The 24,485-nt window shown below is 36.4% G+C and overlaps 1 protein-coding gene across 5 annotated transcripts in view; it reads left to right on the forward strand.

The window, feature by feature from the left end:
* COL12A1 (collagen type XII alpha 1 chain) overlaps positions 1-24,485 on the forward strand; it is a 128,184-nt gene that overhangs the window by 41,408 nt on the left and 62,291 nt on the right. For 3 of the 5 annotated variants that reach the window (XM_005552541.4, XM_005552540.4, XM_065543819.2), the window contains 13 exons: positions 8,687-8,953; positions 9,355-9,547; positions 10,672-10,793; positions 12,734-12,883; positions 12,966-13,085; positions 13,170-13,334; positions 13,907-14,053; positions 16,704-16,843; positions 17,393-17,522; positions 18,527-18,669; positions 19,309-19,438; positions 21,383-21,519; positions 22,631-22,760. In XM_005552541.4, coding sequence (XP_005552598.3) covers positions 8,687-8,953; positions 9,355-9,547; positions 10,672-10,793; positions 12,734-12,883; positions 12,966-13,085; positions 13,170-13,334; positions 13,907-14,053; positions 16,704-16,843; positions 17,393-17,522; positions 18,527-18,669; positions 19,309-19,438; positions 21,383-21,519; positions 22,631-22,760 — 1,974 coding nt within the window. The remainder of the gene's footprint in view (positions 1-8,686; positions 8,954-9,354; positions 9,548-10,671; positions 10,794-12,733; positions 12,884-12,965; positions 13,086-13,169; positions 13,335-13,906; positions 14,054-16,703; positions 16,844-17,392; positions 17,523-18,526; positions 18,670-19,308; positions 19,439-21,382; positions 21,520-22,630; positions 22,761-24,485) is intronic. The other 2 variants (XM_005552544.4, XM_005552543.4) reach the window with 1 other exon arrangement.

The raw sequence follows: 24,485 nt of genomic DNA on the forward strand, positions 1-24,485 counted from the left end.
TCAATTTTCTGGTGGCTCAGATTTACCTCAATCTCACTAATATATATATATTTTTTTTTTTTGGTAAATAATTATGAATGACCTATCATAATCACCTGGCTGGTGAAGGATGTGTCAGGATATCTTTTTTTTTTTTTTTTTTTTTTTTGAGATGGAGTCTGGCTCTGTTGCCCAGGCTGGAGTGCAGTGGCGAGATCTCGGCTGACTGCAAGCTCCGCCTCCTGGGTTCACGCCATTCTCCTGCCTCAGCCTCCAGAGTAGCTGGGATTACAGGCGCCCGCCACCGCGCCCGGCTAATTTTTTGTATTTTTAGTAGAGACGGGGTTTCACCGTGGTCTCCATCTCCTGACCTTGTGATCCACCCGCCTCAGCCTTCCAAAGTGCTGGGATTACAGGCGTGAGCCACCGCGCCCGGCTTGTGTCAGGATATCTTAATTCACTTTCCTGAAAGCTTATTTGTTTGAGTGATAATGATGTGTCAGTGTAGGTTCAACAGTTGTAACAAATGTACCACTTTGGTGAAGGATGTTGATAATGGGGGAGGCTGTGCATGTGTGGAGGTGGGAAAGGGGACATGGGAAATCTCTGTACCTTCTGCTCAATCTCTGTACCAAAACTGCTCTAAAACAATATAAAATCTATTAAAAACAAACAATTGAAACCAAACCAAACCAAACCAAACCAAACCAAACCAAATGTCATTTGTTAAGCATGGGCATTTCTAAGCATTTGTAGGAGAAAACTTTAATCCTTTTGTTTTGGGAAGGTTTTAGGAAAAGGAGAAAGAATGGGCATTCATGCATTTCCTTCTATAAAAAAGAAGTAGAGGAATTTGGTGATTTTTCTGGCAAAGGAAGAGAGAGGGAGAAGTGCCATGAGCAATTTCAGTTAAGTCCTATATCCTGATTTTAATTGTCCTTAAACTAAAATCTTTGTGTCTAAGTTCATTTTCTTTTTATCATTTGCAAGCTCAGTTGGATGTTCAAGTTTAAATTTGTATCTTAATTCACCAGATTTTAAAAAATCAACTTCTTTACAGGAAATTTAAATATGTGAGAAGATATAGTTCTCAGATATTCACATGATTGGTAGTAAATTAAATCTTGTGTCTGGAATATATTGGCTGATGTAGTTTAAGAACGTGGTAGAAATTCATTCTCTATTTTTGAGGAAATTCACTTGTAAAGAGAAGCTGTATTGTAAACTTAGGTCACATATGACACATAGAGCTGAATTTATTTGTAGGAGTAAAGATACAGTTCATGTGGCTGAGAAATTATAGAAGTATATGTATTTAGAGGGATTTTTTTTCTCCAAAAATTATCCTCCATTTTGTCTTTTTCCAAAAAGTTGGAGGCTTCAAATAATTGTTTGGAATTTAAAATATCTACAAGAGATGTGTTGTCGCTGAAAGCAAATATGGTGGCAGAAACTAAATAAACCTCTGTATCTCAGAAGATGAGCATCTAAGAAATTTTCAATATTTCTTGGCTAATTGGTTGATTTAAACATTGATGAACAGAAAGGCCTATTTTTTTTCCCAAGTTAACTTTTTTAAAATTATACTTTAAGTTCTGGGGTACACGCGCAGATCGTGCAGGTTTGTTACATAGGTATACATGTGCCATGGTGGTTTGTTGCACCCATCAACCCATCACCTACATTAGATATTTCTCCTAATGCTATCCCTCCCCTAACTCCCTACCCTACTACAGGCCCTGGTGTGTAATGTTCCCTTCCCTGTGTCCGTGTGTTCTCATTGTTCAAGTCCCACTTATGAGTGAGAACATGCGGTGTTTGGTTTTCTGTTCTTGCGTTAGTTTGCTGAGAATGATGGTTTTCAGCATGATCCGTGTCCTTGCAAAGGACATCCTTTTTTATGGCTATGTAATATTCCATGATGTATATGTGCCACATTTTCTTTATCCAGTCTATCATTGATGGGCATTTGGGTTGGTTCCAAGTCTTTGCTATTGTGAACAGTGCCACAATAAACATACGTGTGCATGTGGATTTATAGTAGAATGATTTCTAATCCTTTGGGTATATATCCAGTAATGGAATTGCTGGGTCAAATGGTATTTCTAGTTCTAGATCCTTGAGGAATTACCACACTGTCTTCCACATTGGTAGAACTAATTTACACTCCTACCAACAGTGTAAAAGCATTCCTACTTCTTCACATCCTCTCCAGCATCTGTTGTTTCCTGGCTTTATAATGATTGCCATTCTAACTGGTGTGACCTAGTATCTCATTGTGATTTTGATTTGTATTTCTCTAATGACCAGTGATGAAGAGCTTTTTTTCATATGTTTGTCGGCTGCATAAATGTCTTCTTTTAAGAAGTGTCCATTCATATCCTTCGCCAAATTTTTGATGGGGTTGTTGGTTTTTTCTTGTAAATCTGTTTAAGTTCTTTGTAGATTCTGGATATTAGCCCTTTGTCAGATGGATAGATTGCAAAAATTTTTTCCCATTCTGTAGGTTGCCTGTTCACTCTGATGATAGTTTCTTTTGCTGTGCAGAAGCTCTTTAATTAGATCCCATTTGTCAATTTTGGCTTTTGTTGCCATTGCTTTTGGTGTTTTAGTCATGAAGCCTTTGCCCATTCCTATGTCCTAAATGATATTGCATAGGTTTTCTTCTAGGGTTTTTATGGTTTTAGGTCTTACATTTAAGTGTTTAATCTATCTTGAGTTAATTTTTGTATAAGGTGTAAGGAAGGGATCCAGTCTCAGCTTTCTGCATATGGGTAGCCAGTTTTCCCAACACCATTTATTAAATAGGGAATCCTTTCCCCATTTCTTGTTTTTGTCAATTTTGTCAAAGATCAGATGGTTATAGATGTGTGGTGTTATTTCTGAGGCCTCTGTTCTGTTCCATTGGTCTATTTATTATACTTTAAGTTTGTGGTACCAGTACTTTGCTGGTTTTGTTACTGTAGCCTTGTAGTATAGTTTGAATTCAGGTAGTGTGATGCCTCCAGCTTTGTTCTTTGTGAGTAGGATTGTCTTGGCTATATGGGCTCTTTTTTGGTTCCATATGAAATCTAAAGTTTTTTTCTAATTTTGTGAAGAAAGTCAATGATAACTTGATCAGGATAGAATTAAATCTATAAATTACTTTGGGCAGTATGGCCATTTTGACAATATTTATTCTTCCTATCTACAAGCATGGAATGTTTTTCCATTTGTTTGTTTTCTCTCTTATTTCCTTGAGCAGTGGTTTGTAGTTCTCCTTGAAGAGGTCCTTCACCTCCCTTGTAAGTTGTATTCCTAGGTATTTTATTCTCTTTGTAGCAATTATGAATGGGAGTTCACTCATGATTTGGCTGTTTGTCTGTTATTGGTATAGAGGAATGCTTGTGATTTTTGCATATTGATTTTGTATCCTGAGACTGCTGAAGTTGCTTATCGGCTTAAGGAGATTTTGGGCTGAGACGATGGGTTTTTCTAAATATATAATCTTGTCATCTGCAAACAGAGACAATTTGACTTCCTCTTTTCCTAATTGAATACCCTTTATTTCTTTCTCTTGCCTTATTACCCTGGCCAAAACTTCCAATACTATGTTGAATAGGAGTGGTGAGAGAGGACATCCTTGCCTTGTGCCGGTTTTCAAAGGGAATGCTTCCAGTTTTTGCCCATTCAGTATGATACTGGTTGTGGGAAGCCTCTTTTGAAGAAGGAGCAGGCTTGGCAGGAATGAAGTGTTCATTTTTAGGTCGCGGTTGCCCTTCCATATTCTCAGGTTCCACATGTGCAAAAGTAACCAACTGCTGATAGACAGTATTTTTTAAAAAGCATTAAGAAATAACAATACAACAATAAATAATAATGCTAATAAATATATAGTATAATCATATGACATTTACATTGTATTATAAGTAATCTAGAGATGATTTGAAGTTCAGCAGGGTCTTGAATAATATCATAACATTGATGAGAAAAAAGAATTGATTCCTGGTGTGGGTCACTATCTGTGTGGAGTTTGCACATCTTCTCCATGTTTATGTGGGTTTCCTCCAGGTACACTAGTTACCTCCCACATCACGTTAGGTGAACTGGCACGTCCACATGGTCCCAGTCTGAGTGAGTGTGGGGGTGTGTGTGTGTGGGTGCCTAGGATGGGGTTCTCCCTTTTGCCCTGAGCTACTTGGATAGGCTGTGTCCACTGTGATCCTTAACTGGAATAAATGGGTGAATAATTATGTTACTGGTTTTCATTTTTCTTTCTGAAATGTATATAGAGCTCACACATACGTCAGTGTTTTTTATTGAGAAGTTTGGTGATGTTTTTGTGATCAGAAATATGATGTAGGAACTTAACTCTTGTTTATATCAATTAACCTCTGGAAAATTGGTTTCCTTATGTCAGTTGTACAAAGTTGCAGTTTCCAAGAAATTATTTAACAACATTAGGTGAGGACTTACTGTATTAGGGAGGATGTGCATAGGTTTGTGTGAATACTACACCATTTTACATCAGGAACTTGAGCATGTGAGGATTTTAGTTTCTATGGGAGATCCTGAAACCAATCTCCCATGGATACCAAAGGGCAACTGTATGTGAAAACTGCTGAAATGTCTAAGTAAATAAGAAAGAAGTCATGGATTTTTCTTTGTTCTACCATCATTTTGTTGTTGTTAGAAAGTATTTTCAGAAATCTGAGTGAGATCTGCTGTTTAGGTGGTAGAGGAATCCTAAGGTGAGGATAACTCAGCAGAACTCCTAGCCTACGCTCCTAGAGTTTCGCATATGCTTCCAAGAGGGCATTCTGGGAACGTCTTTAAGATTGCTTTCACCTGAAACTCAGGGACATGGTATGCAGACTGTTGATACAATGAAATGAATACATTGATAAATGAAAATCGTGAATTGGGGTTAGAAAGCCAGCAGAAGGGACACTTTCTAGTGCCCTTCTAATTTATGGCAGCTGGCTTAGCAGTGGTACAGTGGGTGTTTGAAAGTTTCTCATGATAGTTACTAACACATGAAAAGAACTTACAATGTGAGAGGGTGTAACAGCATTTAATGGCGTGTGGTATCCAATCAATGATGTAAAAATTCTTACTCTTTGGTTATGGGAAACCAACAAGGGTTTGTTTTTTTTTCTCCCTAAAATCCAGTTTACTATTAAAACTAGGATGAGATATGCTGTACTGTATTTCATTTCCGTTTCTTCATTTTAAAGAGTTAATTAAAAGGCAGGAATGTAAGTGAGGTCATTAAGGCATATCAAGGTATGACATATCACTTTTGGCTGTTATTAATATGTTTAAATTTTGAAACATGTTAAAGCTTGGTATCCCATTTTTTTGAAACTTAAGTTTCTTTTTAAATCAATATTCATAAAATTTAACTTTTTATTTTTCTAAATTCTGAGTTGTGTGAAATTGGTTTAAAAATTTTGTAAGAGAGACAATGTCTTGTTCCACTGAGTAAAAATTTAAGAGATGAAACAAAAGATGAGAAAACGTACTGTAGGGGGGCGGAGCAAGATGGCCGAATAGGAACAGCTCCAGTCTCCAACTCCCAGCGCGAGCGACACAGAGAAAACTTACTGTAGCACAACCACTTCTAGAAAACTGTTAGACACCCATCAACTTATTTGATATTTGTGACAACTGGTAATGATAATAATCCAAATAGATTATTTTTCTATATACTATTCTTTCTTGTACTATTTTCAGACCTCCAGGTAAAGTCTTTAGATTTTTTTGTTTGGAAATACATATATATATGTTTATATCATATATATTTTTATATAATAATATATATTTTATATATATGTAAACTTTTTTCCTTTTAATAGTTCACTTACCTGGAGAATAATAACAGCGAATTGATGATTAATCTAAATAAATTTTAGTATTTCCAGAAAATAATGGACTTTGCTGAGAGTTCTCTTAGTTTCTTTAAATCTAAAAATAAAAATTGCAGCCAATATAATTTTGATTGAAATGATATTTTTTCATCTCTCAGAAGCATAATTCATAAGCATCATAACCATATATTGAATTTACCTACTTTATCATTTTTATATTTGTCCTCTATACATATTATGTGTTTTAAAAAAAATATGGCTTCTTTAAAGATTTTATTTTTATTACTGATTTTAAGCAATTTAATTATGATGTGTCTTGGTATAGTTTCTTTATGTTTCTTGTGTTTGGGGTTCACTAAACTTCTAGAATGTGTGAGTTTATGGTTTTTATAAAATTTGAACAAGTCCATCCCATTAGTTTTTCAAATATTTTATTTATTACACCCCCACTTTATTCAGGAACTCCAATTAACTACACATATATTAGTCTGCTTGAAGTTATCACACAGCTCACTGATGCTCTGTTCGTTAAAAAATTGTTTTTCTTTCCTTGTGTTTCATGTTCTATTATCATGCCATCAAGTTCACTAATCATTTTTTATATTTTCTAATCTGCTGTAAATATTATCTTGTGTGTTTTTCATTTTAGATATTATTTTTATCTCTAGAAATGTTTGAGTCTTTTTTATATGTTCTATATCTCTAGTTAAAATGCTTAATCTTTCTTCTACCATTATTACATATGAAATATAGTTATAATAACTGTTTTAACGTCCTTTTAAATTCTGTAATATATGTCGTTTCTAGTTCTGTTTCTATTGATTGATTTTTCTTCTTATTATGTGTTGTCTTAGTTTGGACTGCAATAACAAAAGGTATTACTATTGACTGAGTGACTTTAACAACAGAAAGTTATTTTCTCACAGTTTTGGAGGCTGGAAAGTTCAAGATTAAGGTCTGGCAGGGTTTGATTTCTGGTGAGGGCTCTCTTCCTGGTGGGTGGTTACCTTTCTTTATGTCCTCATATGGCCTTTTCTCAGGCTGTGAATGTGGAAAGAGAGAGACAGAACTCTGGTGTCTCGTTTTTTTCTTATAAAGTCACCAAGCCGATCAGATTAAGGCCTCACTCTGATGGCCTTATTGAACCCAAATTGCCTCTACAAAGGCCTCATGTTTAAATGTCATCACATTGAAGGTTAAGACTTCAACATGTGAATTTAGTGGTGGGAGACGTTCAATCCATGATACAGGTCATAAGTTTTTCCTTTTTGACGTGCTTTGTAACTTTTATTAGATGTCAGATTTTGTGAATTTTATTTGCTTGGGTGCTAGATGTTTTTATGTTCATATAAATATTCTTAAGTTTTATTCTGGAATACGGTTAAGTTACTTGGAAATAGTTTGATCTGACACTCGCTTTTAAACTGTTTCAGTTTAGGACTAATTTTGCCCCATTATTGAGACAATCACCTACTAAATACCCTACATGATGTCCCTAGAGTTGTGAGGTTTTCTCTTCTGGGTAGGGGGAACATTCTAACCCTGTGTGAGCTCAAGAAATTGTTCCCTGGGCTCCTTTGGGGTGGTTTTTTCCCTAGTTGTGGGTGGTTTTCTCACGCATACGCACTGATTATCCTAGGTTGAAGACTCAAGTATTTTCTCTGTGGCACTCTCTCATTTACAGTACTCTATTCTTCAAGTTCTGGTTGCTTTGGGCTCTCCAGACTTGCAACAACTTCTTGACAATTAAGGGAGGCCACCAGGCTCCATCTGGATTCCCCTTTCTTTTACTGGGGACTGGAAATTCCAGGCAATAGCTGGGCAATCACAGAACCTATTCCCCTTTGTTCCTTATCTCTCTTAGGGATGAGTGTCCTGTGCCAACTGATATCGTGTCTGAAAATTATTGTGTTTTATTTTTCTTAGTTTTTTTTTTTCAGGCTTCTTAGTTGTTTCAAATGGCTCTTGACCACTTGAACATGAAATTTTCTCTTACAATCAGGAAGATTCTTTGCTGATTTTGAATTTTGTTTAGCTTAATCTTTTACTGTAGAACATGTTTATGTTCTTTTGAACATTGATTATTGAACTGAATAAAATGGTCCTGCTTATGAACTCTACTTATGTATAAAAATAGGATGTTGTAGGTTATTTGTGGATGCTGATTACTTATTTCATATAGAGTTATTAATAATTGTGAAATATTAGCAAAAGAGAATTTAATAAATAATTACATATTATTGATTACATATTAAGCAAACACTATTTACAGATAGTGCTTTCTGAAATATTCAGCACATACCAGTTTATCTTTGGAGCCCCTGAGATATTTTGAAGTGTTAGTTTCCTATTCTTTTGTGCTCATAGTCTGAGATGTGCATGGCAATCATAAGAATGGTGTTAACTACAGTCACTCTGGCTAGTCATTTACGGATTGCAACTTTTTCTGAAAAAGTCCAAGTAAAATGTTCAACTCTGAATTCATAATTTTTAGTATTCTCCACAGCATTATTACTGGATAAATTCTTTACAGATGGAAATATAATAAAAATTCTAAAACCTTATCTCCGGAAACGGATGTTTTCTTTACTAAAGTCTCTAGAAGGCAAATAGGAAATCTCTGCAATATGAACTTCCATTTTTTAGTATTAGCTAGATAAAACGAAAACATCTTGCTGAGCTCTCAATGAGATTAGGCTCACACGCCATCATGAATTTATGAGAGGTTACAGTGCTAAGCAATGGAACAGTGTACATATTTAAGAAGCCACAGAGAGTTTCTTTTCACATAAATGAAGAGGTGAACATACATTTTTTTTCAACATGGTATACAGTTGAATCTTCCTTTTATCTCACAGTATCTCAAGATTCCAAAACTCTGAAAGTAGATGAAGAAACAGAAAGCACAATGAGAGTTACGTGGAAACCAGCTCCAGGGAAAGTCGTCAACTACCGTGTTGTCTATCGCCCCCATGGGGGAGGGAGGCAAATGGTTGCTAAGGTGCCCCCCACAGTCACTTCAACAGTGTTAAAGCGACTTCAGCCACAGACCACATATGACATCACAGTTCTTCCGATTTACAAGACAGGAGAAGGAAAGCTTAGGCAAGGATCAGGAACAACAGGTACGAAATAACAGTTACGTTTTGAGGGGGAGAGAAGGTAATGTTTTAAAAGATGACTTTGTGTGTCCACTTCATTTGTAAATGTTTAAAACTGATTCTGTAATAAGTTAAATTATAATGATTAGACAATGTCTAATTAACATGTTATTTTTACCAATCTAGTTCCTGGTTAAATGATTCTACATGTTAATGTTCTCATGCAAATCTAATCTGAATTATGAGAATTATTTACACTTCTACTTAGCTAGCATTCTGTTATCAGGACTTCTATGGAACATGCTCTTTTGTGGTACCAGACTTAAACCCTTTTTATGGATATGCATTTTTGTGGGGCTAATAAAAAAGAAACCCCAAAGCCTAGTCTTATAGATAATATTTAAAAAATATTTTTGTCTTTACAGCTTCTCGATTTAAGTCTCCCAGAAACCTCAAAACATCTGACCCAACCATGTCAAGCTTCCGAGTGACTTGGGAGCCTGCCCCTGGAGAAGTGAAGGGTTATAAAGTCACATTCCACCCTACGGGGGATGACAGAAGACTGGGGGAGTTAGTGGTTGGACCCTATGACAACACGGTTGTTTTGGAGGAACTTAGGTAGGAATTAACTAGGTTTGTCTCAAAGGATGAAATTAATTTGTTAAAAAGGTTGAATAGCTTATGTAAATTAGTAGGCTTTACACAAATATCACTTATATGTCTGTTTGCCAGCAAAGTATTTAAAATCAGCTAAAGCTGTTTTCTTATGCTTGGTGCTGTTGGAGTTGAAGTTAGGATTCAGGGGTCAGCAACAGAATTTAGGCCTGAGCAGGATTTTTTGTAATGTTTAATAATTTTTGTTTGTTATTAAGTGACCAGAATTGGGGTTTTCAATAACACCCTGCTTTTAAAAAATTAACATTCTTATTACACAATGTCACCGAAATTGTAGCCATGTGGAAGTGTGGGGGTTGCTGTACCTTTTGGCAAGGTTTGAGGGACTCATGCTGAAATTTTGAGTGTGAATCCCCCTCCAGTATGCCATACAGGAGAAAGAAGGCAGGACCTCGTGGGTGCCAGCTGGCAGGAGAGGGCAAGGCTGGGCTCGTGAAAGGTCCAGCTCCAGGCTGTGCAGTGAGAAACAAGGAAGTTTCAGTTTGAACAGCACCCTACATTCATTACAGTAAAAAGGATGAACTACTGTGTGTAGTCTTTTGGAAAGTTTGTTTTTCAATCATTCATTCAAGACTATAGAAATCTATATAAAATGCTTGTGATTTACTTTTACCGGAGTAGGGAGGATAAAATTTATTGAGCTTCCTATGTGTCAGGCATTGTGTGAGGCATTGTCTTATGTTACCTTGCAAGGTACAGCACTTCAATTATTTTCTTAAAGCCCATTGCTTAGAAACAGTAAGAATGAAGAGTCTGACCCTTCCCTGACATGCTGAAAGGCAGGGTAGAGACTCTGCATCTGCTAGAAAGGCAAGACAGAAACCAGTGCTGTGAATTCCTAGTGTTCTCTGGAACGCTTGCTGTCTAGTTTCTCTTGACACCTCCCTCACAGGGTAAGCTAAGTGAGAAAGTGGTGGAAATTATTTTTCTTCTTTTATAATGTTGTACCCTATAAACTCTTCATAGTGAAAGCTTAGAAATCAAGATCAATGTCTTTAACAAAGCAAAACAAAAGTGCTACCACTTGAGCCTATGGTTCTCACAGGCTGTATACTTTAACATTTTAGGGCTGGTACCACCTATAAAGTAAATGTTTTTGGAATGTTTGATGGAGGAGAAAGCTCACCACTTGTTGGACAAGAAATGACAACCCTTTCCGACACAACTGTAATGCCAATTTTATCTTCTGGTAAGAAATTGAGTTACATTCCTCCAGGAAAACAACATTAGGAAACTATTTCAAATGTGAACTGTTAGGGTATCATACAATGGAAAACAGTGATACAAATTTTACACTAAAATTTATTTCAATAATTTACATACTTAGTAAAAACACTTCTTCAAACATCCAGTCAAGCATGCTTTTTGACAGTATTTTTTTATACTTCTTTTATCAGCATTGCATTATTTCATACTTAAATTATTACATAAATCTATTTTTAAAAGAGTACTATGTGTAATTATTAATGTATTATGTGAGTAATGTAATTATTAATGTAGTAATTTAAAATTATGTAATAACGCATAAGTTAAAATTACACATTAAATTTATTAATGCATTTAAATATCAATTTTAAAATTATGCATTATTACATAATTAAGCTCTATTATTTAAAGATGAGTTTTTACTAAATGTAGATATTGTACCTTTTTCTATTTTTAGTGACTAAGATGCAGTTTTCTTTTGTAAAAGTCATTGCAGAAATGATTTATTTGGGCTGGGTAAGCAGTGTTAGGTTACATAAATAGGTGGGCAACTATGACTTGGGAAACAAAATGGTAACATAAGCCCCTTAGATTTTCTGTCCCTGCCGCAATTACAGCCTTTATGAACATAAAGCTAGTTTTTAACATTCTTAGAGAGGGAGGTGGTGGACAGAGTTTACTTCTGATATTTTTCACTATTGCTAAAAAAGAGTAGATCTGGGTAGAGCAGGAGCAGGCTTGTAAGGGCCTATTTCCTTGGGATAGTATTTGGGAATCCTTAATCCTGATACAGTATATAATATGTGAGTGACACATTTGTATTTTATAGTGTGATGAGCATTATTTAATTTTTTTCCAATGATTTCTTTTGTAATATAAAGACCAAATGCTACCCTTGTAATAAATTGGAAAATTTATAGTGGTAATACAAGCTTTTGGAAAGGAGAACAGTAAAAAAATGGATGTGGACAAAATCAAGTGTCAATTCTTGCTGTTTTGCATTAATGTTCTATTGTTTCTCTTATGATGATATTAACTGACTTATATTTTTATTTTGTAGCTTGTACACTGAGGATGTTGGGATTATTTTCTCTTTCCAAAGCTTTTCCTTTGTATCAATGTTTGTGCTTGTCTCTATAGCTCTCAATTTGTATATTTGTTTGCATACTTTTCTAAATTATCTTCCTTCTTCCTTGATTCTTTAAATGTGCAAACTTCACCTTCTATATTTACCTGATTTTTATTCATAGTAGACCATAAACTCAAATGATTAATAGCTAAATAATAATATATCAGGGTTTAAAAAATATATCTTTACTTCAAAAAGGTATAATTTTAAAAGTTATGTGTCTAACCCTTCATATACATGAGGTAGTTACCTAACAGCTTAGCTATTTGAAAAGCTAATTTTTGGCTCACAAAAACCTTTTTTTAGTTTACATGTTTTATCAGTCCATCTCATTCTTGTCCGCTATGACCATTAAATATTGCAGAAGAATGCAACATCTAATGGTTTGACCACATTACCATTTTACTAAAGTTATTAGTACTTCATAGTTAGACAGCTATACATTCCCATTTATTTATTTCAGCCTTTGAGTTTGTGAGCCCATCAAATTTTCAACAATGGCTTAATTCAAGTCTCCAGGTTCTATGAAAGAGGGCAGGAAATCAAGTCAAAGATAAAGGAAAGATTGGCCATTGAAATAATCTTTGGAGGAACTGCTGATTCTTAAGACTGTTAATTGAGGTTAATAAATCAGATGGACGTATTTTCAGAGTCTCGTACTCCACATCACTGAGCTAGACTATAGTACTGAGACAGGCAACACTGAGGATCCAGGGAGTGGCAGAGGTGTGACAAGGAAGTACCCTTGCCAACAATTTGCTTCTTACTGTCTTGTCTCATGATTGCCATGTCAGGGATGGAGTGTCTCACCAGAGCTGAGGCAGACATTGTGTTGCTGGTGGATGGATCATGGAGCATCGGCCGGGCAAATTTTAGAACCGTGAGGAGCTTTATTTCTCGTATTGTGGAAGTCTTTGACATTGGCCCCAAAAGAGTACAAATTGGTAGGTTCTGACAACATTGGAGCCATTTAGACATTTTTATCTTGCTCTTTCGCATGCACTAATGCCAGTGGTGTCATTTTAGCTCTTGCTCAGTATAGTGGGGATCCCAGAACAGAGTGGCAGTTAAATGCTCACAGAGACAAGAAGAGCTTGTTGCAAGCTGTGGCAAACTTACCATACAAAGGAGGCAATACTCTCACAGGTGAGTCTCTTTCAGCTTATGCTTCTGGTCAAGGTTTGTGGCTGAATGGTGATGTGACTGATTCTCTTTTAAAAATCCCACTAGGCATGGCTTTGAATTTCATTCGCCAACAGAGCTTCAGGACCCAAGCTGGCATGAGACCTCGAGCTCGAAAAATTGGTGTGCTCATTACTGATGGAAAATCACAAGATGATGTTGAGGCACCTTCAAAGAAACTCAAGGATGAGGGAGTGGAGCTGTTTGCTATTGGTATGCACTAAAAAGGACAGTGATGCCCCTGGGGTTACAAACGTGCTGAGGGTATTTTTCATAGTTAAAAGTTGTATCTGAAGCATGAAAACATTTTTTTCTATCACATAATTTATCAAAATAATATTCCAGGAAGTTAATTCATTTTTTTTCTCCTTATATTGGGCCAAAACTACATGGTTTCTTAAAAGAAAATTAATAGATCAGGAAGAAAAATGTGCTATTAATAGGATTCAGAAAAACTCCTACTTGGTTTTCCACAGAACCATGTTTATTTTTGATATCCATTATTTTACATTCCAGAAAAGACACTGAAGAGACACTTTTTGGTGGGAAATTGGTGCTTACATGCATCTGGAAGAAGCCAATTTAAAAGAGCTTTCAGTTTGTATTATCCTTTGTTTCTGTTTTATTACTGAGAAAAATAATATGTATATTTTAGTTAGCTAATTATTAAACCTTCATAGTTGACCGAAAGAAGCCATGAATGAAGAAAGCCGTAAATCATTTGCTTTGTTCCATTAATTTTTTTCTGAAAAGTGCTTTTAATTTGTATATATCCGTTTTTGAAGGTATTAAAAATGCTGATGAAGTCGAATTAAAGATGATTGCAACTGATCCTGATGATACCCATGCATACAATGTGGCAGATTTTGAGTCACTCTCCAGGATAGTGGATGATCTCACCATTAATTTGTGTAACAGCGTCAAAGGTCCAGGTAAGTTTAGCCCAGAGTTTCTTGCCCTCAGCACTGCTGATATTTTGGGCCAAATAATTATTCTTTTGGGTGAAGGGGAGGGAACTATTTTGTGCGTTATAAAATGTTTGGCAGTGTGAAGGGCCTCTGCAGGTTGGATGTCAGTAGCATCCCCTAAATTGTGGCAACTATAAAGATCTTCAGTTGTTGCCAAATGTCTGCTGCAGAAAAAAACTGTTCCCAGTTGAGAATCACTGCTTTAGTCCCAGATTTTTTTTCCTGATTTGTTTCTCGTGATGGCACCTCAATGACTTCTAGTTTATTTGAGGATATATTTAGTTTATATCCCGCATACTTGCACCCTCCCCCACACAACATATATATATAAATTGGAAGGGGTAGGAAGACACGGAAAGAGAGATGCTTTCTTTTCTGGGATATACCTGTTGTCTTGTAAAGCATCTTCACTCCATTTAGTTGCTACATTGCTATTGGATGGTTGTTCCCAGACTCTTGGTTTCCTCAGTTTTGGTACCTTTTTTTGATTTCCTAATGTGAGCAGGAATAAAAGAGCAGTCTTTATATCTGATTTGCTTTGCCTCAATTATAGATGATCAGATTTGAAACTTTACACTTATAATCCCTAAATATGAAGAGAAGCTACAATTTTACAGTTTAGACATTTAGAAATTATATAACTTCTTTTTACCAGTGAAGAAACTGAGATCTGGAGAAAAATTACTTAGTCTTGGTCAAATGTTTAAAGACGTTTTTAGGGGTATTTAAAAAAAGTAGATATAGCTAAGGAATTAGGATATTGAGATAAAATTATAGAGCTGGATTTATACTAACAAAGGATGATGCATAATGATTACTCTCTGTGTAAATCATGGGACAAAACATGGTAATCACCAAATTTAAAGGTTTTTTTTAAAAATTACTGATAAAAATTATGGCTCTTATTATGTAAGAAAAATTTTATTTAAGTACATGTAGATTATGGTAAAATTGTCCTTCATTAATTTAATTTGGTTTTGGAAAAGTTGGAATAAGTTTAAGAAATAAAGTGATAGAAATGGTTCACTTGCTCTGGATGCTAGGGGTATGTTTATTTGAATGTTCCCTCTTGGGTTTCTTTCTCCTAACTTTTGCAGATTTTCTTTTTTGAATTTTGAACAACAGATTGACCTTTTCCCTGGAGAAATAGACCAGCCTGGCAGCCAGAATTTGTAGGCTTCTGGCTCTTGATTAGCTGAGAGAGTTGTAGTTTTATTCCATTGGACAGAACTTTGAGTGGGGATGAAAACATCCTTTATCTGTTTTGCTTTTTTTTTTTTTTTTTTTAAATGAACTATGTAATAGTTGCATTCATTCTAGTTTTCCAGACAGTAAAATTGCTTGATAATTTTGTAGGTTTGACTCTTACCCAAGTACAATAAAAGTGAAGATACTAAGAATGGAAAGGCTTTCCCCAGTTTTGGCTTGCACAAAAAGTAGAAAGAGTTTATATGAGAATGATTTGCTATGCTTATGGAGTTATTGAATTAATCCTTTTCTCTTTTAATTTTTATTTGGGCTGTTTTCCTGTTAGACATACTGAGCTTAATATTTCTATTTTCATCAGCATTTATTCAAGATACTGTTATGTATTAGTCATTTCACCTATGTCCACCCACAGGGAGTACAATCACAGGCGGTAGGATATTCCCAGATTGAAAAACACGTGTTTGTTTGCATTCTCTCCAGTGATACAGTTGTCAGTTTCCTTTATTATACAACTAGATCCTGTTAGAGAATAGAATGAATGAAAAATCAATTCTGTCCTCACAGAGCATAACCTTTAGTTAAGGAGAGAAGACATGAGTATATAGAAACAAAATGATAATGAGGGTAGGGAAGTTGTGTGGTGCCAATAGTGATAGGGACAATGGAGAAGCTAAATTGTCAGGACCTAAATTCTTATTTACTGATTATATGTACAAGGGTAGAGAGAGGAGGAACTATCAAAAGGTGATTCAGAGATCTCGTATTAGTCTGTTCTCATGCTGCTAATAAAGACGTACCCAAGACTGGGTAATTTATAAAGGAAAGAGGTTTGATTGACTCCCAATTCCATGTGGCCGGGGAGGCCTCACAATCATGGAAGAAGAACATGGGAGGTCTTACATGGTGGCAGGCAAGAGAGAGAATGAGAGCCAAGGGGAAGAGGAAACCCCTTATAAAAGCATTAGATCTCGTGGGACATTCACTACCACTAGAGCAGTATGGGGGAAACCACCCCCATGATCCAATTATCTCCGTCTGGGTCCCTCCCACAGCACTTGGGACTTATGGGAGCTACAATTCAAGATGAGATTCAAGTGGGGACACAGCCAGACCATATCGGGTCTTCAGTCTCAGTGACCTGTAAATTGGTAAAGTTTGTAAGAAACAGGAGGATCAGTTTTAAGGAAAGACAACGAGCTCATGTTTTAATCTTCTAAGGATAAAAAACCTTTTAGTTACCTATGCATAGAGGTCTTACAGGTGATTTATTGTAGCTACTTAGTATGTGAAAAGAAGTATGTGAAAGCTTAGAATATGGAGCGTAATATTGTTTCAATGTAATTTCAAATATTGTCACCTTTCTACAATAATGAGAAAAGTGTATACCCTTTATTTCCATGTGTAGGTGATTTGGAAGCACCTTCTAACTTAGTTATTTCTGAGCGAACCCATCGTTCTTTTAGAGTGAGCTGGACACCACCTTCTGACAGTGTGGATCGATACAAGGTGGAATACTATCCAGTTTCTGGAGGGAAACGTCAAGAAGTGAGTAGGAACACCTACAGCTTCTTCCTTATGTTGAGATTGGGTCCTCCTCATTAGGGCTCTGAGAATAATGTTAGGTGAGGGGCAAGAGGGATGAAGAGGGGCCAGAAATGAGTCAAGAATAGTGCTTTCTATTCTTGACTTTGCTAGACAGGCACTTCCATCTGGCTTTAATTAAAGGGAAAGAGCTTTGCTTAAATTCTTACGGTTTTTAAGAACTGTAGAATATCACTATGTTTTTTTCATTAAAATTTAATTAGAAGATGCTTGATTTATTTATGAATTTGTAGTAGAATCAGAGAGTTGGCAAGGAACATTAAAGATGATCTATTTTTACCCATTAATTTTACAAATAAAGAACAGCTGGGAGAAAAATTATATGAATTGTCCAAGATCTCATTGTAATCTGATAGCTTCCAAATACAAAAGACAATGGCCTAATTAAAATATAGTTTCTAAGCTCACTGAAGTTAACTATTTTGTAAGTATTGTAGGAAAAAGGGAACTGATTATACATACGTTGTTGATCTGTTTAATTTTTCCCCCTAGTTTTATGTGAGTCGAATGGAAACCAGCACAGTGCTGAAAGATCTGAAGCCTGAAACTGAGTATGTTGTCAATGTGTATTCTGTGGTAGAAGATGAATATAGTGAGCCTCTGAAGGGCACAGAAAAAACCTGTAAGTCAGATTAGAAAATTGTTTCTCATTGCTTTCTTTCCCAACATAAAGCATGATGGCCCATTTTTGCCTACCTTCCAAATAATTTCTTTATTCAGCATTCATTCTATAAATATTTACTGAGTGCCATCTTTGTGCAGGTGCCCAGAAAATGCTCAGTGGTTTTCTACTCCTACTGGCTGCTCCTTCCATTGTGGAGCCCCACTGTGGAATAAATATTCTTTCCTTCTTCTTGCTTCTTGGTTGGGCTCTAGGGGGAAGAAGGAAAGCCATTTTTAAGAAGAAGGAGTAAGCATCACTCTCTAGAGCAAGAAATGACTTTATGTACTGCTCAAGTTTTCGATCCTTGTCTCTTCTCTTATATCCCTTTATATTAGACTATAGGAAGTGAGAAATAATGGATTTTATAACTGGCAGGATTAATATAATAATTTCTTAAAACTTTGAACTCAATCTTTGAATAAAAAATAATTGGAAGCAATATGGGTGTTATAGGGAGACTGTAAACTTTTTTCTCTGCTTCATGGGTATATCTTCAAGAAGCCTATAAATCTCTGGTGTTCCAGTTATTAATGTATAATGTTCTTATTTTAAACTTATTTTTTGAAGAAATATGAAAAATAGTGTTGATTACATATATATAAAGTTCTGTGATTGAAGAATAGAAATAGTCAACTTAGTGATGTTCCAGAAAAAGAGAGTAATGTATCAGGAAGTTGGTATCTATTGTATAGACTCACTGGAATGTTATTTGAAGCCTGAACTTTAACATTTTTCCTCTATAAAATAGTGGTAACATGTAGTCTTGAATATGAAGTGCAATGAGCAATGCAAGTTGGATTTTTTTGGGGCAATGGGAAGGATTATATTAACTCTTGTTGATTTCTCACAGTAACCCACTGTCTAGTATATACAAATATCAATAATTGAGTAGGAAACAATGGTTAAAAATGAAAGTGGAATGAAAGGAACTAGACTGATGGTCTGCTTTTCTGTTTTGGAAGTGCCAGTGCCTGTAGTCAGCCTGAATATTTATGATGTTGGCCCTACCACCATGCATGTGCAGTGGCAGCCTGTGGGAGGAGCTACTGGCTACATCTTGTCATACAAACCTGTTAAGGACACAGAGCCAACAACACCCAAAGAGGTAAAAGATGTTTGTTTCTTTAACATTGGGTCTTCCCAAGACTTTATAGCTTTATAGTGCCTATTATACTGCAGTTACTTATGAACTCATTTATAACTTTACTTACACAATGGAAAAATAGAAAAGTAGGTTTGTGGTCTGCAACACATTTTAGAAAACATTGGTGTGGACTGACCACAGTGACTGATGCCTATAATCTCAGCACTTTGGGAGGCTGAGGTGGGCGGATCACCTGAGGTCAGGAATTCAAGACTAGCCTGACTAATATGGTGAAAAACCATCTCTACTAAAAATACAAAAATTAGTTGGGTGTGGTGGCATGCACCTGTAGTCCCAGCTACTCAGGAGGCTGAGACAGGAGAATTGCTTGAACCTGGGAGGTGGAGGTTGCAGTGAGCTGAGAGTGAGCCATTGCACTCCAGCCTGGGTGACTGAGCGAGACTTTGTCAAAAAAAAAAAAAAAAAAAAAAAAAAGAAAAAAAAGAAAAAATCATCGTGGAAAAGGAAATGTAATCTTATAAATGAAAAATACAAGCTGTATTATAATCTAGTACAAATAGACTTCAATTGACTATCCCAAAGATAAATGGAAAAGTTTGATTTGAACATCTTATTTCTGCTGTGCATATCCATGTGCAGATGCGTTTGGGGCCAACAGTGAATGACATGCAGCTGACTGACCTTGTTCCCAACACGGAGTATGCAGTCACAGTCCAGGCTGTCCTGCACGACCTCACTAGTGAACCCGTCACTGTTCGGGAAGTCACCTGTAAGCTATTGCTAGTTTTATTTCCCTTCTTATTGCTGTGAACCTAATGTTCATTAGAATTTATTTCATGTGATGCTAACAATAATTTGATACTTTATATATAAAGTTACAGAGTTATTACTTTTGGCAATCAAATTTGAGAATAAATATCTCAATTCTAGATTTATAGAGGCATCTCAAATTGACTCTAGGATGTGTATTTTTTTCACATTTAACATGCCTGAAATTAAGGTGTTTTACAATCAATGGTATCTTACTATTATTGCTCTTGGCTAGGTGCCAGTTAGGATGTACAGTGTAAGACAATGGTGTATCTTATGAATGATGTTGTCCTAGATCCATGAAATATGACATATAGCATTGATGAGAATGGGAATGTTGAGTGAGTGTTATTTTGGAGGAAGACATCAGGTTTAATATCAAGGTGCTCCAAGTTCTTGTTGATGTAGAAACTCTATGGCACATATGAATAAGTCTGTTTCCGTTAAGTGAATTAATCTATTTACCCAATGCAAAGACATATTGATCCCCTATTATATGCCAGTCACTGGGCTGGATGTTGGGAATGCCATTATGAAATAGTACAATGCAGCATAGACCATATGGACTCCTTCCTGGTTTGCATTTCTCTTGTGTGTGTTGGTCAGCCTTTTGTGTACTTCTGTCTTGTTTCACTAAGCATTTAGGTGCTTTTTTCTTGAAGAGTGATAATGATTACACTTAAGCTTCTTGCCTTACCCAGCTGGTATTTTGCTTCATGCCTGGGGAGATTGACATGCTGGGATAGATAAGTTGGCTTAAATTTAATGAGTCTTGGCCCACACTTCTGAGAAAATGAAGAGTTTTGAAGGAACTTTAAGGAGGAAAAAGGGACTAAGGAAACAGAGCATGATGGGGCAGAGAAGAGAAAGATCCTCTACAGGATGGGTCATTGTAAATTAATTGACAACAAACAAATACTTATTAATCCTCCTTTATATGTTAGATCCTGTCTGGGGCTGGTGGTTTTGTGAAAATGGGATAGTGGCAGACGGAAGGAATGGGGAGTCAGCCAGGGATAGACGCATGTTCTGAAAGTGCTGAGAGAGGAGACCCAAAGTCACAGTGAGATTAAAAACAAATATGGTCACAAACTTGGGTGTGGTGCTGGATTGGAACAGTAGTGGAAGGGAGGGCAGAGAGAGATGCACAAGACAAAAACGTTGAAGAGATGGAGGCGCAGAAATGTGGAAGTGGAGCTAGAGAGTTAGGAAGACAGACGTAGAGTCAGAGTGAGAGCCAGAAAGAGTCTCTACAAGTTAAACTAGTCAAATGGGCAGCTGGAAAGAGCAAAATACATCTCATATTACCAGAGAAAATCTCCTCATTCCTTATTCTCCTTCCCCCTTTTTTAATGGAAAGTTATGTTAGATTTGGTAAGCATTTATCATTTGGATTTTCTTCTAACAATTTAGGTGTCTGGGTTTTCATATAAGCCTATTGGATGCTTAATGTTGGCTCATCTTCATTCTTCACTCTGTAACTTTTTTTTCTGTCACATTCTTAAGGGTGCATAACTCTATTGATTTAGTTTTCTGTCTTAATTGAGTTAAATATCTGAAAAAGAAACATGAGCTGTATATTTATGATGAATTATGATTTATTATGGGATTGAGTAGCAAGAGATTGTTTAAATAGTGTGGAAGAAGAGTAACATATAATTACTCTTATAATAACCTTGTGATAACAGAAAATTAAATATATTCTATTTTTGGAAAACCTTCTTAAGAAGAATTCAGTCTATCTGATAGAATCATGGTACTTTTATCATCATAGCTATTTGTTTCAGTTATTTTGCCAAACACCTTTAAATTTTCCCAAACAACTTCTTGAAAGCTTATGTGGATGCTTTAGAGCTTTGTGGTTGAGAAGCACATCTGGATTTAATATCTCGTGCCTCTCTAGTGCCTTTACCCAGACCTCAGGATCTGAAACTCAGAGATGTGACTCACAGCACTATGAATGTCTTTTGGGAACCTGTGCCTGGAAAAGTGCGTAAATATATTGTTCGATACAAAACACCGGAAGAGGATGTCAAAGAGGTAGGTTGAAGATGATAGTAGATATGACAATATTTGTTTTCCTAGTAGGTTTTAAAAAAGAGCTTTATCAAGTATGGATGATAGCATGTTTTGAATACTTGTCACTTTGTTGGCACAGTGTTGAAAACTTGTGATATTAATAAAGCAGTTTTTGAAAATCAATAATATATTGGACTGTCTTGTCAAAACAGAAATGTTTTGCTGTGTGATATTAATCTCAAAAACATCATCCCTTGGTAGATACAAAGTTATCAAATCTAAATGGTATTTCCTCCTCATCCAGATTCCTTATATGGCTCCCTATTCTAAGAATTACTAGAAAATGTCACAATGTTTCTAAAAATAAGAGGTAGCAAGAGGATGCAGCGATGAAGAGGAGGAATTTGTCAGATAACAGGAAGATAGGACACTAGAGAAGGGAGGAGTATACAGAGAGACACAGAGAAAGGAGGAGTATATTGTTAGAGGGGTGTCCTTTTGGGAGTATTCTTTTGGGAGTTCCATGATGACTGGATTCAAAGTTACGCAAATTAGAAGGGCTTCACGAACCAGCAAAACTTGTGTGTGCTTGAGGGACTGTTAATGTCAGAATCTCAGAGGCATTTTTGGAACATAGGAGTCATTTCTCCAAGCACTCAGTTACTGGTTCTGCTGGTCATATGTGGATTATCCAAAAGCTACTTTATACAGGTGCACACATTTATTTCATTCTGCATTTTCATTTAAAAGGGGTACAATGGCAAGTGGATCTCACAAGGTTCTGTACATAGCAAATGAAATAATGCAGTGCATAAGAGACCACTGCTGAAACAAATAATGCAGTGATATAAAGGGAAACAGGTGGAAAAATGGTTAGGTTGTTTGAATACATAGGCAGTCATTATTTTCTAGACAATCATGTGCAGTATGGTCTAGTACATACATTTTTTTTTTTCCAGTTTGGAAATACTTAAACTGTGTCCAGTTTCTGGATTCTCATGTAAATTGGAAAACACTACTCTTTTCTGATCACAGATTTTATATTCTTAGGCTGACAGGTAAATAAACAACAGAGAGATATCAAAAGTAAACCCTTTGTAAAAGTAGTTCCACTGCTCTGTTACTGTTATAGGTAGAGGTGGACAGATCAGAGACCAGCACTTCCCTCAAAGACCTCTTCTCACAGACCCTGTACACAGTCAGCGTTTCTGCAGTACATGATGAGGGGGAGTCTCCTCCAGTGACTGCTCAAGAAACTACCCGTGAGTTGTGCTCCTGCTCCATTGATAATGGGAAATAACACTTTACATGCATGTGTAACTCAATTTACTGGGTCATTTTGTTTCTTAATGCTACTACCTTTGCTGACATTTAATAATACTTGGATTCATAGATTGTTTTTCACTTATTTTCTTTGGAACAAGGTGTCCCATCTTCTATCTTTGCATCCATTCCTTTTATGATACTTTCCATCAGCCCCTGGCATTAATTTATCTTCGAACTACAACTACTTGATGTGCACCTGTGTATGTGTGTGCATGTATGTGTAGTGGGGTGGGCAAGTTTTCTTGACATATGTTGCACATTTGCTTTCGAAAAGATGCTTTATTTATAAATTTTTTTGGAGTATCTTACTATACGTGAAGTGTTATCAAGGGTAACAAAATATAAGCGTCTTTGCCCTCACTGGTTCATGATTTAGTTGTGGAGATAAGAAAAAAATTAATCGAGAATACATAAGATCATGTAAAGAAGATCAGGTGGCACTGAGATTGTGTGCTGTCAGATTTCAGAGGAAGGGGTTACTGCACTGTGAGTGGAGTGCGGGGGGAGACAGGCAGCCTGCCCAGACCCTGCTTCCTGCGGCTCCTGGAGATGTCCGTTCCTCTCCCTCTTGTGGTGTCTCCATAGTATTTAATGCAATCATTATTGCCTGTTGGTCTTTTGCTATGGATTCTACTTCCCCCTTGCTCTCTCCTAATGAAGGAAGAGACGTTTTGCTCAACTTTGTATCTCCAGTGCCTGACACATAATAACTTAATCCAGTGCTCAGCCCATTACATAATGCAAATAGCAGTAAAGAAACATTAAGGCCTAGAGCCAGCAGTGTTCCAAACAAAAATAATGGGAGCTGTATATGTAGTTTTAAATTTTCTGGTGTCCACATTAAATAAGGCAAAAATAGATGGATGAAATTAATTTTGATAATGTTTTATTTAACCCAGTAGATCCAAATATATCCATTATAATTTCATTAGCTATAATTATATGGTACAATAATTATTAACGAGGCATTTTACCTTTTTTCTGTAACAGGTCTTCAAAATCCAGTGTGTATTTTACACTTAGAGCACATCTCAATTCAGACTAGCCACATTTTAAGTGCTCAATAGCCAACTACATGTGGCTAGTGGTTTCCATAGTGGACAGCACAGATCTAGAGAATTTAAGCAACTTGCCCAGCCACATCCTGTAATCTATTGATGGGACTGATACTATAGTCTGGAACCTTTTCCTCCTTTCCAGAAAATTCCTCACTAAAGGCTCAATAGCATGTTTTTTAGTGCCTAGCTGCCTATACCTAATTAGGGCATCTTGTCAAATGTTATAACCTGCTTTTTTTTTTTTTTTTTTTTTTGAGACAGAGTCTCACTCTGTTGCCCAGGCTGAAGTGCAGTGGCCTGATTTAGGCTCACTGCGAGCTCCACCTCCCAGGTTCACGACATTCTCCTGCCTCAGCCTCCCGAGTAGCTGGGACTACAGGCACCCGCCACCGCACCTGCCCGGCTAATTTTTTGTATTTTTAGTAGAGATGGGGTTTCACCATGTTAGCCAGGATGGTCTCGATCTCCTGACCTTGTGATCTGCCTGCCTCAGCCTCCCAAAGTGCTGGGATTACAGGCTTGAGCCACTGCGCCCGACCATAACCTGCTTCTTAACTTCAGACATATCTACTTCTCCCTTTTTGACTCTGCTATTTTCTTACC

The sequence above is a fragment of the Macaca fascicularis genome, chromosome 4 (genome assembly GCF_037993035.2).
Source record: "Macaca fascicularis isolate 582-1 chromosome 4, T2T-MFA8v1.1".
Lineage (NCBI taxonomy): Eukaryota > Metazoa > Chordata > Mammalia > Primates > Cercopithecidae > Macaca > Macaca fascicularis.